Raw genomic sequence first — 12,882 nt, 5'->3', positions numbered from 1 at the left:
AACAGACTTGAGTGGGCAAATGCTCACATTCGATGGCGTCTAGCACGTTGGAGAGGTGTTCTCTTCACGGATGAATCTCGGTTTACATTGTTCAGGGCAGATGGCAGACAGCGTGTGTGGCGTCGTGTGGGTGAGCGCTTTGCTGATGTCAATGTTGTGGATCGAGTGGCCCATGGTGGTGGTGGGGTCATGGTATGGGCAGGCATCTGTTATGGACGAAGAACACAGGTGCATTTTATTGATGGCATTTTGAATGCACAGAGATACCGTGATGAGATCCTGAGGCCCATTGTTGTGCCATACATCCATGAACATCACCTCATGTTTCAGCAAGATAATGCACGGCCCCATGTTGCAAGGATCTGTACACAATTCTTGGAAGCTGAAAATGTCCCAGTTCTTGCATGGCCAGCATACTCACCGGACATGTCACCCATTGAACATGTTTGGGATGTGCTTGACCGGCGTATACGACAGCGTGCACCAGTTCCCACTAATATCCAGCAACTTCGCACAGCCATTGAAGAGGAGTGGACCAACATTCCACAGGCCACAATAGACAATCTGATAAACTCTATGCGAAGAAGATGTGTTGCACTGCATGAGGCAAATGGTGGTCACACCAGATACTGACTGGTTCTGAGTCCCCAGACCGCCAGTAAAGCAGAAACAAAATGCACATTTCAGGGTGGCCTTTTATTGTGGGCAGTTTAAGGTACACCTGTGCACTAATCATGATGTCAGATCAGCATCTGGATGTGGCACACCTGTGAGGTGGGATGGATTATCTCAGCAAAGCAGAAGTGCTCACTATCACACATTTAGACAGATTTGTGAACAATGTTTGAGAGGAATGGTAATATTGTGTATCTGGAATGAAGTTTAGATCTTCAAGTCCATCTCATGAAACATGGGAGCAAAAACAAAAGTGTTGCGTTTATATTTTTGTTGAGTGTATATGCTGCTTGTATGGGCAGAATTATGTACTTTAGATTCCACTACAATAGGCTGTTGCTACCTTTGTATGTGCAGCTCTAGTTGCTGTCACAGACTCCTGTAAGCAACATAATGGATTTTCACTTACCGTTAAGTGCTTATATTTATTTTGTTTTAGCTCCTTTTACTTTTTAAATGAAACATCCACTTATTGAAATTTGTATTTGGTTTGTAACAGAATGTTTGTTAGTGTAGCTATAAATAGTTTTGTTATGACAACAGTATGAGTAGAACTGGTTAAAATTTAATTTATTGTTAGTGTGATTTGTTACCAGATGTCCAGACTGGAACATATTTAAGTAACACATACACCGCACTGTATATAAATAATAAAAGATAAGTGATGTACTGTGCCACATGGAGTTTTAGACACATATGATACCAACCAGATTTCAGACACGACGTCCTCGAAAGCAGTATCTCAGTAGAGAGTTTCAGGGTCTTTGGCAGCTCATCCCTTTACAAACATGAATAATTCAAAGTGAAATGTCCCACAAGGAACCTTGCAGTGGCACAAATTGAACACTGTGTGGCACTCTTAGTCTTACAACTTTTGGTAATGGGAGTGAGACAGATTAACAATAAAAATCTTCTCTCATATGCCTCAGCTTCAAAATACAACTCTGTGTGTCACCACCTCTACCCTCCTTCCCAGAGCACACAGCAATAAGCCTCATTGTGTTTATGTCTGTGTGTGTGTGTGTACCAGGAAGGATAGCGTGACTGCAGGATCACAGAGAAAACAGGCTGAAGGCTGGAGAGGGGTTCACAGACAGGCTGGAGGAACACTGAGAAACGAGGGAGCAGCAGATGTATTTTTTCTCACACAGCAGTACATAAAAGCACATGCCCAGCTTAGTCCATGCATTCTGTGCATGAGTGTGCTTGCGCTGTGTGTGTTTATATACATAAGGTCATCCTTAATGGACTCTGAGATCAGTGAGACCATTAGAGAAGATTAATATATTGTTTTAACCAATGCCCAGATTATCATCATAACTCATTATTCCTCTCATCTACCACCAGTGTTCACTCTGCATGTGCGTGTCCTTATGTGTCCATGTGTGCACCTGTTATCTGGCTGTGTATTTGCGTGTCTGCATGTGTTTTGTCTTACAAGCGTGACATCATTTCCTGTCATCAAGGCCAAAGGTTGCTAAGCAACTTCACTTCTGCCGATTGACAGAAAAAATGCTTCTCCGGTGACTGGCTTACAACCAACTGTCTTATCTCCTGTCATAAATGTAACGTCAAAGGGAAGAAGCTGGCAATGTGTGCATGATTGCTCATGCATTTGTATGGACCAGTGTGCATTTATGCTTACAAACAGAGTGCAGAGAGGATGAGGGACAGAAGACGTGTATCGTCTGATACAGTTCTCTGATTCCTCAAACTAATAAAAGGGATGAGTCAGAATAGTGTTGATGGCATTCTTCATACTATAACACAGAAAAACATCTGAGCTCCAGCTGCTTATTACTGCTAGAAGAGTCACTCATAACATTGATGACTCAAATTGTTACACAGTCTTGCATGCAGAGTATCACTGTAAAGTACAGTCCAAACATTACAGTAGTAATATATTATATAACATGGATCGTACAGTGTGTGTGGGACATTATTATTATTATATTATATTATTATACACTATTTTTTCACACTTACTTTATCACATGCAAGTCAAGTCATAGCACATTTAAAGTACTTTACACTACACAATAAAATTAAGATTGACATAAGTGAACAACTAAATAAAGAACAAATTACAATATAGACTAGACAAAACAAATGAAAGATTACAGAATGAAAATTTAAATCTTATTATTTCTCTGTATTATCCCAGTATAGTCCTGTCAGTAATCCACTTTATCCACATTATCTATAGGAGTGTAGTATCATTTAATTAATTTACCTCTGATGTGTCATTTGCTTCCTGTTTGGTACTTCATTACTTTCTATTTCTATTTTTATTATTGAATTATAAATGCAATATTTTGCATTCTCCTAGGATAAAACAACAGGTTTTTTTCCTATTTGAATGCAAAATATTGGTTGTTTTATATGTTGTTTTACTTTGTCTCATGTTGTTCTTGTTGATTGTTTGAATTTTTCCCTTTTTTCCCCTTAAAGTGTTTCATTGACATCCCATATTTACACAGCCATTTTTAAAGTTGCCTGTCCCAAAAGCAGTTTAAATGTTTAAATAAACATTATTGGAAAAACAAGTAACAGAGAAGATGTAGGCCTACTTTACAGTTGCCCCCTACCCTTGAAAACTGAAACTTAAAGAAGTCGACACCGACACCACTGACTATACTGTGTGTGTGTGTGTGTGTGTGTGTGTGTGTGTGCTTTGGTAACCCCACTACTGCTCTAACCAAGTCAAGGAAAGGAGCAGGCTGGCTCAGTGTCACAGTGCTCATGTGTTGCTGCAGACTTGTACAGTATGTGTTTGTGCTTTGTATCAGGATGTACCCTCAGGTGGTTGTCATGGCAATTCCGATGATTGATCAGGATTATTGATCTGTAATCGAATTCCCACAGTATGTGTGTGCGTGCTCTCAACAATTGCATGGAATGAAACAGTTCCCCATATATAATGTTATGTGATGGTCACCATGGAAACACACCCAAGGGTTGCCTACCACACACTGATAATAATGTTTGGCCTAGATACCCATCCTCAACCGATAACAGAGGGAATGTATTTGTGTGTGTGTGTGTATGCTTATTTCCGTACTAATGTAAACCAGCATTTGAACACACCACAGTGACAGAGCTGGAGTAAAAAATGCATGAAATGATTCTGTGGAGCAGAAAGAGTCTTGCGTGGGTTAAACAAAACAGTAAGTGTAAGAAGGATGAGATGAGCTGGAAGGAGAGGGAATACGAATGGGAGTAAGAGTGGAAACACACAGCCAGGGAGACCCAATAACAACAGATTACAACCAACACACACACACACACACACACTCACACAGAAGCTTCAAACAATGATCATCAGTTACCTTCTCAGGCAAAGCACAATAGAAACTGCAGACATCTGTTTGTGTCCTAGATATTCTTAAAACTGTGTTTGTTGAGATACACTAAGTCTTTGATGTATGCTGTAGTTGTAAAATTCTAGCTTGCTGAGAGGAGTCTGTCTGCTGTGGGCGTTGATTGGGTATTGCACGGTGTTTCCCTACTCTGACTGAAAACCTAATCTTAGTATTTTGTCACACATGCTGTGAATTTGCTGGTTTTTCTGTCCGACTCTCAGTCCACGGGAAACTATTCTGATAACATATGACTCAGAGTGACTCTGGTGATCCTGTTATTTCATACTGAGTGCTACCAATACATAATATTTCACTTCAGCTTATGACCAGAAACTAATGGGTCATGTTTAAAATGCAAAAACAACATAGACTGCTCAACAATTGCTCAACAACTGTGTTGTGTATTGTAACACTTAGTAATCATCCTTATTATGAGCTTTTGAACCCATGTTAACCCATGAAATTGAGCTAATTTCTTATTATAAGGTGCCTATAAGGCATGCCTTCAGTAAGAAATGCTCCTTTGATCTAAATAAATGTGACAACAAGTCAAAGAAACACTTAAATTATGACCATAATATGACATTTTCATCCAGCACATTTCACATTTTACACATTTCAGATGCATCATCTTTCTGACTGCAGTTACATTTTTGTCACCTGCGCAGTCTTGAAGAAACAGAAATAAGTATGTTAATGCAAAATAATACATACATGTGCATTAAAGGTTTGTAGAATTAAGGCATATATATGAAAGGCATATAGTTTTCATAATTGTGTTTTCCTCAGTGCTTAATGACAGTCATCATTGTTAGCTTAGCATTAACCATTTCTAATTGCATAGGGCAGAGGTCCTCCTCCAAGCAACAACTGAAGGGTGAGTCCTCATTCATGCTTAGAAAGGTTGCTTGCAATCTGCAGCTTCTCCACTAGATGGCACAAATCTATGCAGAGGTCCTTTAAAATAACTATTAGGATTAAACACCTCAGCGTTTACTTTAGTTGCAGCTAATAAATGTCACACATGTTTTTGACCACCCTGTTGGCTTGTTCAGTGAAATACTGTAGGTATTTCCTCCAGCACTGTAAATTTACATTTCTTTGTCCCACTTGTAAGATCTAAGAATACTTGTCTATTCTGAGTCCATCCAAATCTGTTTTCTATCATCTAATGAGCATTATAGCCTTACACAGTCACTACCACGGGACTCCCTTTCTGTTTCTTCTGTTTAATTGAGTGTAAACATCAAACGAACATCCCCAGAAAATTATTTGGAAGCCATGTGTAGATATTAAAAAATTAGCTAGAGAGCGTTTAAGACTACTGCTCCCTGTAAGCTGTTTGCTAAGACCGACAGTGTACTGTAACTCTAATAATGGCTCCCAAAGTGTGATCTAGGGACTGCCAGGGGGCCTTCAGGGAAATGCAAGGAGCCCCCTAGAAAAATGAGCAGTAGTTCAGTTTCAGTGCTATTTTAAGATGTTAATTATGTTTATTCTGCCATTTTCCAATCGCTGTTTTTATCACTGCAGCTTCACCGACACCGTGAGTGCCTTTTCATGAGAAAGGATACAACCAAACAAAAGCAAATTATGGACATTGCCTCAAAGTAAAAGGAGTGTGATTACTTATTAGGCTGTACACATGGTTTAAGGTGTTTTTGCTCTTCATCAGGGAGAGTTTTTTATATGTCTGATGTAAAAGGCATAGTTAAAGGTTACAATAATGATCTAAAACAATGATAATCATCAGGCAACAGATTAAAAACACATACAATAGTTCCACTTTACCCGAGACAGTGCAGTGTTGAATTAAATGAAACTTTAGTGAGAGAAAAGTTGTTCTACAGAAGTGAACTCCTACTGTAATGAGGATATTTATGAGTTTTAGCTGCTTTGACTGATGTAGCAGGTCTGAATGGCCCGTGCCTCTTGCACAGCTGTCATGGAGATCTTACACAGCAGCTTGTAGTATCAGCCATTAGTAATTCCTTGTCCTCTGAAAGCTGACATGGCATATAAGCTGATTTGAAGGTATTGTGTTGGAGCTCTGTGGGTTTAGTGAGTCGACACCCCTGCAGAGTGTGACTGTGGAGCATCAGCTCATAAATGACAGCCCCCTCCGCCCACACAGTCACACACTCTGTCCGGGTCGCTGGCTGGTGAGATAACTGCCAGGTAGAGACACAGAGAGGGGGGCATTAGGATGGGGTGTACACTGTTTAGGCGGAGGCGATCGAGGGGACAAGTCACATGCTCTGACTCCGTCACTGTCAAGTTATCCAATATTCAGGATGAGCTCTGTGTCAAAACTTTCAAAATAAAACAAGATGTGGGTCCCTGGGTGTTTTCATTTATACTTTATACGTTAATATTCGCTGAAGCTATGCTGATTTAAGAATAAATCTGTGGCATCTTTATGTCATAATCTGAAGTCTTGTATAGATTGAGCAATCTAATCTAATCTGCATAATGTTGTTCACCTTCAAACTAACTGGTTAATGATGTGAATTCAGCCCAAATAACTCACAGAGAAACGTGCAGCGAGGCCTTTTTTACGTGTTTTTTCTCACTTTCTTCTTCTCTTAACTTCCGGGACCAGTTTTATTTTGAAGGTAAAATCCGTGTATATCCGGTCTACCTCTTTGTCGCCGACTTGACGCAACGCTCCCTCTCTCCGGTGCGCCTCAACTCCGGTACCTGACACTGCAGAGCGCGTCCAGCAGCGGAGGGGACGCAGGCGCACGGTGGGACCGCTTGGTCCTTTTTTTAACTTTACTTTTCCCGTTTATTAAAACTTGTGCGTCACACACCTCTCCCTTTTCTCCTCTTTTGCATCACACGGACGGACCGACTGAGTTTGGATATCGGCAAGGGGGGAGGAGGCGGAGGACCAGCGGGCTGCTCTCAGATGGAGCACCGGGGCTCCTGGAGCGCACGGCGAACCCGGAGTGAGTGACGCTGGTGGATGGACTCTGCTCCCCGGTGAGAACATGAGGCAAAGTTTTTTTTGCTCTTTTTTGGTGCTGTGATATACTTTTACCTGCGCACTTGTCCTTGGTTCTGCGCTGGGTTAAAGCCCATGGCACAATAGAGAATGCCCAGATATTATGATGTCGCTCTGACAATGGCGGTGTGTCTTCCACAAAAAGGTAAAAAATAAAATAAATGTGAGAAGGGCAGCTATGAAGTCTTCCTAGTTGGTTACCTTGTCGCACTTTTGGCCTATATGAATGTTATCCTATACAATAGGATGTCAGGGCAAGGTTGAGATTTCTTTTGAGATATTTGCTTTTATTTGATTCTCCAGTTTAACACAGGAATAACTGGATTAATTGTTTTTCGTGTCATTGCTCACAGACAGAGTAATGCTGGGAGAGGCTGTAGCATCACAGATGTCGTCATTATTGTAAACGGTTGGCCTTTTTCTAAAGAAGGATTGTCAATCACTGTATTGATTAAACGTTATGTTTTAGGGAGATTTTCTATATTTGCTGTGGCTTTGATGAGCAGTGCTATATATTCTTGGAAATAATCTCAGCCAGTTTATTGTAATGTCTGCACATTATAGATGTAAAGCTGAGTTAATGGGTTCTAAAGGTCTTTTAGAGGTATGAATATGTGCTTTTCTGGTGACTGGTTGAGGATGATTTAATTCACACATAGCCTGGCTGTTAGCGAGGGAGGCTCATAATGAGTTTTTAAAATGTTTTGAAAGGTTTCATCATCAGCAGGTTTTCAATTCTGCTGGAGTGGCTTTTTGTTTTTTTCCGTTGGGTAATTGATGTCCTCCCAACAGCTACTATTGAATCACAACAAAAAGCCTTAAATTGTGCAGCCATGGACTCCTTAAACAGTCTAGGCTCTGTGCCCATCATGAATACACAGGATAGTGGCAGGTTCAATCTCATTATTTTCATCAAATGCACACACACATGCACACACACTCTTCTCTAAGCTGTGAACTTGCATGCCAGCTCTCCTGTTGTGCTGTCGACAGTGTTAGGCAGAGTATACACCTGCATGGACTCATGGCTGGCCCAGACTTCCATTGTCCCGAATCTTCTTTACATTATCCAAATAATTGCACTCCTGCCCCAACTTTATAACAAATTGGTGACTTTGGAATAAATTTGCCAGAATCTCTGGGGATCAATAAGCAGTGGAATGAGCACACAGTGGACCGGCGTTTGCTGTGTACTCCTGACAATGTGGACTGTGTCACATGCTCCGGCTCCAATCTTTTCCTGCCAAACTCCCCAGCATGCTGCCTAATAAAGCAGAAAATGTGATGAAAAAAAAAGAAGAACTCTGAAGCCAAGAAATGAATCTACTCATGTGATCACACACTTACTTTTAAACTGGGATTATCATTCAATTTGACATTTTCTACATGATATTTCAACGCTCCAAGAAATTTCAGTCAGTACCTATAAAAATTCACCGCAGGCGGCTGTAGCTCCACAATGTGACTGCATTTCAAGAGATTTTATCTTAAATTACAGCTTAAAGAAAAATTACTCAGGGAGTTAAGTAACACTAATCATCATGAATGGGAATGTATTGAAAAAAACAAAAAACAAAAAAAAGGGAACACCACACTTTAATCTCTTTATATTAACATGAACTAGCAGTCTAAGCCACTTTATCTTTGTATGTCCAGATTGTTTAAAGCCAGTCTGGATTAAAAGCATCAGCAGTAATGGCTGTTGTCATCACAGAATTGTACAGCTGTAGGATTATTTCAAAGAGGTCTAAGTGCTTCCTGTTGTCCGTACTGACCCTGCATTTGCACCTGTGCTCGTTCCCTCTGTTTAGATTAAGGTAGATTTCTGTTTCCTGCACATGACTGCGAGCTGGCTGCGATTGTTCTCTTGAACGTGACTTATTGTTTCACAGCAAAATAGAGAAAGATTTTTTTCCTCTGTTTCTTTGCTCATGGACCGGCTGGCAAGCTTGACAGTCAATGCAGTTCCAGTTTGTTTTGGGAGCTGCAGTGCCAGCCACAAGGCAGCAGAGCAGCAGAGACACACACACAGATTCACACACACATGGGCGTCATCCATACAATATAGTGTGGTGTCTTGAACAGTGTGCTGGTGCCCCTGCGCCCTCTTTTAGGTTCAGGCTGTTCACGGCACGGCCATGATGGGCACCCAGGAGCCAGACCTGCATGAGCACAGAGGACCATCGCAGGAGGAAGAGGATGAGGAGGAGGAGGGGGAGAAGGTGCATGTGTCAGTTGAGGGACAGGAGAGGGAACAGAATGGGGAGGAAGAGGAGGAGGAAGAAGAGGAGAAGGATGAGCTGCCATACCCCTCTCTAGCACCGGTGGTTCTGTTGGCTCTGACCCAAACCAGCCCTCCCCGCTCCTGGTGCCTTCGAGCTGTCTGCCACCCATATCCTTCACTGCTGCTAGTTAACGTCAGGCTCTGTGTGTGTTTTTGTGCACATATGTGCGTTTCTGTTTATAATGTGACAGAGACATTGTCTGTTTGTGTTTCAGCTCTGTACTTTCTCAAAGCCCTTGTGCATACAAGGCATCTAGTGCCTAGATGTTTACTTTATGTTTAAACACAAGAGAGACAGGAATAAGGTCAGTATTGTGTGTGTGTGTTTGGCAGAACACAGGTATTTCCTTGGACCCATTAGCTATAGGAAAAGATGGCTAACATTTTTTCCTGATTGGAGGTTTCCATAGTGACAAGCCCTAATGAATCTCCAGGGTTACAGTCGCCTGTCAGTGGCATTGTTACCGGCCTCCATTTGTACAGCCCAAGAAGTCACAAATAGTAAAGACTCACGTCACATCCCAAACCCTGCTCTGCTTCTGTCTTCATTGTCTCACCTCTCATACCCCTCCCTGTCTCTCACGCTCTGCCTCAACCTCGATCCCGTTTTGCTGTAGACGGTGAAGGTGTGAGTGTGTGTAGGTGCGTGGTTATCAGCACCGTAGTGTGTGTGAGCGGCTATGAATACTCTGAAGCATGCATAAACGTCAGCAACACCTCAGGGATTTGTTGAGGCTCTCCAAATTGAATATTTTCCACAGCTTACGACTAGGTGCGATATCCTATGTGTGTGTGTGTGTTCCTCTCCTTGTGTGCGCGTATGTCAGTGTGCCCGTCTAAGGGTATTTGCAGCCATCAGCACTCTGTGTACTCCATAAAATATAAATACATAATTGCTGAATAAATAAAATGTACACCAAGTAAAAAAAGAGAAAGAAAAAACTACAAATGCCATGAACCAGGCTCCTCTGTAGCCTGCTGGGCTGTTACCATGGTCGCATCCCAGAACATTGTACGTTCACTGTGTCAGCACTAACTTACTGGGTGCACTTGCAAACACACACACACACAGCATCATACACACACTGGCCAGCATGCGCACGCACATACACACACACACACACGAGTAAATGCCCTCACACAAACGAGGGAATCTCCCATGGAGAGGCTCTTTAGAGGAATCACCTGGTTGCCTGGCAACAGCGTAGCTCTGCCCCGACGGTCTGGTTACTTCCGCTTGCAGTATTTTTGTGTTTAAATGAGTTTGATGTTTTTTTTTCTATACATTTGTGTATCCACAGCATTGTTACTTTGTGTTTATGTCTTTGCTGTATGTACAGTGTCTGTGTGTGTGTGTGTGCCTGTGACGTTGCGTTACTGTGAGTGATCTGCGGGGGAAGTAATGTGGGTGGACATTGTTCGACAGGGACATTAATGTGAGCGCGCTGGGGGTGGGATGGGGGGGCAGTCCCCAAGAGCTGAAAGCCCCATTTTTCCTGAGGTGACCCCCTCCTTCCTTTCTGCTACTTTTGCACTCAGTACATATTAAAATTAATTTGCTATCTTCTTTCCATTTCCTCCCTCTTAGAAGAAAACACTCCTGCTCTTTTATGCCATGTTTACACACACTGTACATGTCTTCTTCACCCTACAGCACATCTAATCTAGTTTATTCAGAACAAAAACAAAACTGGCTTCTGCTATTATATAACATTCTTGTATACTTCTTTCCACGTTGATTAGTTATTTCCCATTTCTCTGGGAGGAGACGTTACAGTAGTTACACTGTAATCTGTGCGGAAGAAGGTGTAATACGCTGAGCTTTCCATTTGGGAGTAATCCCACTCATTTAATGTAACATATGATACACACAGAAACACGTGTGTGGAGGTGTGGAGTGGTTATGTGCACACACAGATAAGCCACACACACACAAAACATTACACACAGGACATAACTTATTCAGCAGTGCATGAAACATTCAGAGCATTTCCTGTTGTTTAAAGATGAGAAAAGCGGATTCTGTCACTCCTATACAAGAATCTTTCTTAGCTTGCTTTTCTTATTTTGCTCTGTCAGTCTGTTCCTTCTCTCCTCTCATTCCCCCACATGAACACCATGTTTCCTATTTACCCCTTTTTATTTTTATTTTCTTAAAAAGGTTTGTAATTGGGTTGAGACGTGTGTGTGTGTGTGTCTGTGTGTGTGAGGAAGTGATGGGGACACAGCGATGGATAGGAAAGGAAGAGATCTTACTCCAAGTAGGGTGAGCTGTCAGAACCATTTCAGCCAATTAACATGATTCCAGCAATTGTTTCCATGGTTACCAGCTGTCACACTCATTAGGGGTGGAGCCAGTAGACAACTTGACTAACTTGGCCACACATACACACACACACACTGCACAGACTTTGAGCCTATCTAGGTTATGTTTAATCAAGTCTGTGTGTGTGGATTCCAAAGTGAAAGTGTAAGGCCAAGCAGCAAATCATACACATCATACTCTAGGATTCCCACTCAAATGTATTGAGCTTCTGATTTAAACAACAATTTTATTGATGTTTATATGTTTATTATTTTGTTTCCAAAGTTCCAGCTTAAATCTTTTTTTCCATGAGGCTTGTGTGAATGAAGTCCAGAGTGTTTCTGGGTGTTTTTGGGTGCTAGTGACTGCAGTGACAGGAGGCATAATGTAATTGTGTTCTCCGTTCATCCCATTCTTGTGAACACAATGCCTCAGGATGCCTTGAGGGGATTTATTCAGATTGGGCACAAATGTTTATGTGGACACAACATTGAGCAGTTTTTGTTTTTTTTTAAAGTCAAAGGTCACTGGTTCCAGGACAACAACACTGTGGTGTTCTTTCTTTCTTTTTTTTAGAAGTAGAAATTTTAGATACTACCCCATCCATCTGAATCATCGGTTACACCCAGCAGCATATTTCAGTCTTACCTACTGGTATTGCAATAGAGCCTTGCTGCCAGCAATAAAATATACAATTTTGTTAAGAGGAAATTAATAAGGACACACAAGATACCTTCTTATTCTTCCTTCTTAGTGAAGTAAATGTTAATAAGCTGTTGGGTTTTTTCTTTCAAAGCTATTACGTAATATAAATGATTAAAATGGAAAGCTCTCCTGACAAACATTAGGTACAAAGACAAAGCAGTGTCATGCTAGTGGAGGACAAACTGTACATCAGCCGAATGTATTTTGGGTTTGTCTTCCTAATGGTTTAAAACTGAGATGTAAAGCTCTAAGGTAAAACATGTAACCTTTTAAAAAGGGTGCCTCATGAGACAGAAGTACCACACCGGAAAATCTAAGACCTTCTCTGTATTCGGGCAGCATGTGGGTCCCTATGGACAATCGTTTTGAGTTAATGAACATTTCACATGAAAATGTTCCCACACACTGGCCTTAGCATGTGTATCCCAGCCAAGGGTGGAGGATGATGCCAGAAAGATCAGGGTGATGTGATCTGATTTGATTTATAATGTCTGCCTGACCTTTATTACCTGTGTTGGCACTCAACGAGAGAGGGTTCGAGGGA

At 41.5% G+C, this 12,882-nt stretch overlaps 1 protein-coding gene across 1 annotated transcript in view; it reads left to right on the top strand.

Moving 5' to 3' along the window:
• The first annotated feature begins 6,858 nt into the window (after positions 1 to 6,858).
• The window catches only part of LOC114452539 (voltage-dependent T-type calcium channel subunit alpha-1H-like), a 38,407-nt gene continuing 32,383 nt past the window's right edge, over positions 6,859 to 12,882 (top strand). The window contains exons 1-2 of the mRNA XM_028431935.1: positions 6,859 to 7,022; positions 9,159 to 9,436. Coding sequence (XP_028287736.1) covers positions 9,183 to 9,436 — 254 coding nt within the window. The 5' untranslated portion in view covers positions 6,859 to 7,022; positions 9,159 to 9,182. The remainder of the gene's footprint in view (positions 7,023 to 9,158; positions 9,437 to 12,882) is intronic.

This window comes from Parambassis ranga, chromosome 1, assembly GCF_900634625.1.
Source record: "Parambassis ranga chromosome 1, fParRan2.1, whole genome shotgun sequence".
Lineage (NCBI taxonomy): Eukaryota > Metazoa > Chordata > Actinopteri > Ambassidae > Parambassis > Parambassis ranga.
This window is presented reverse-complemented; position numbering and strand designations above follow the sequence as displayed.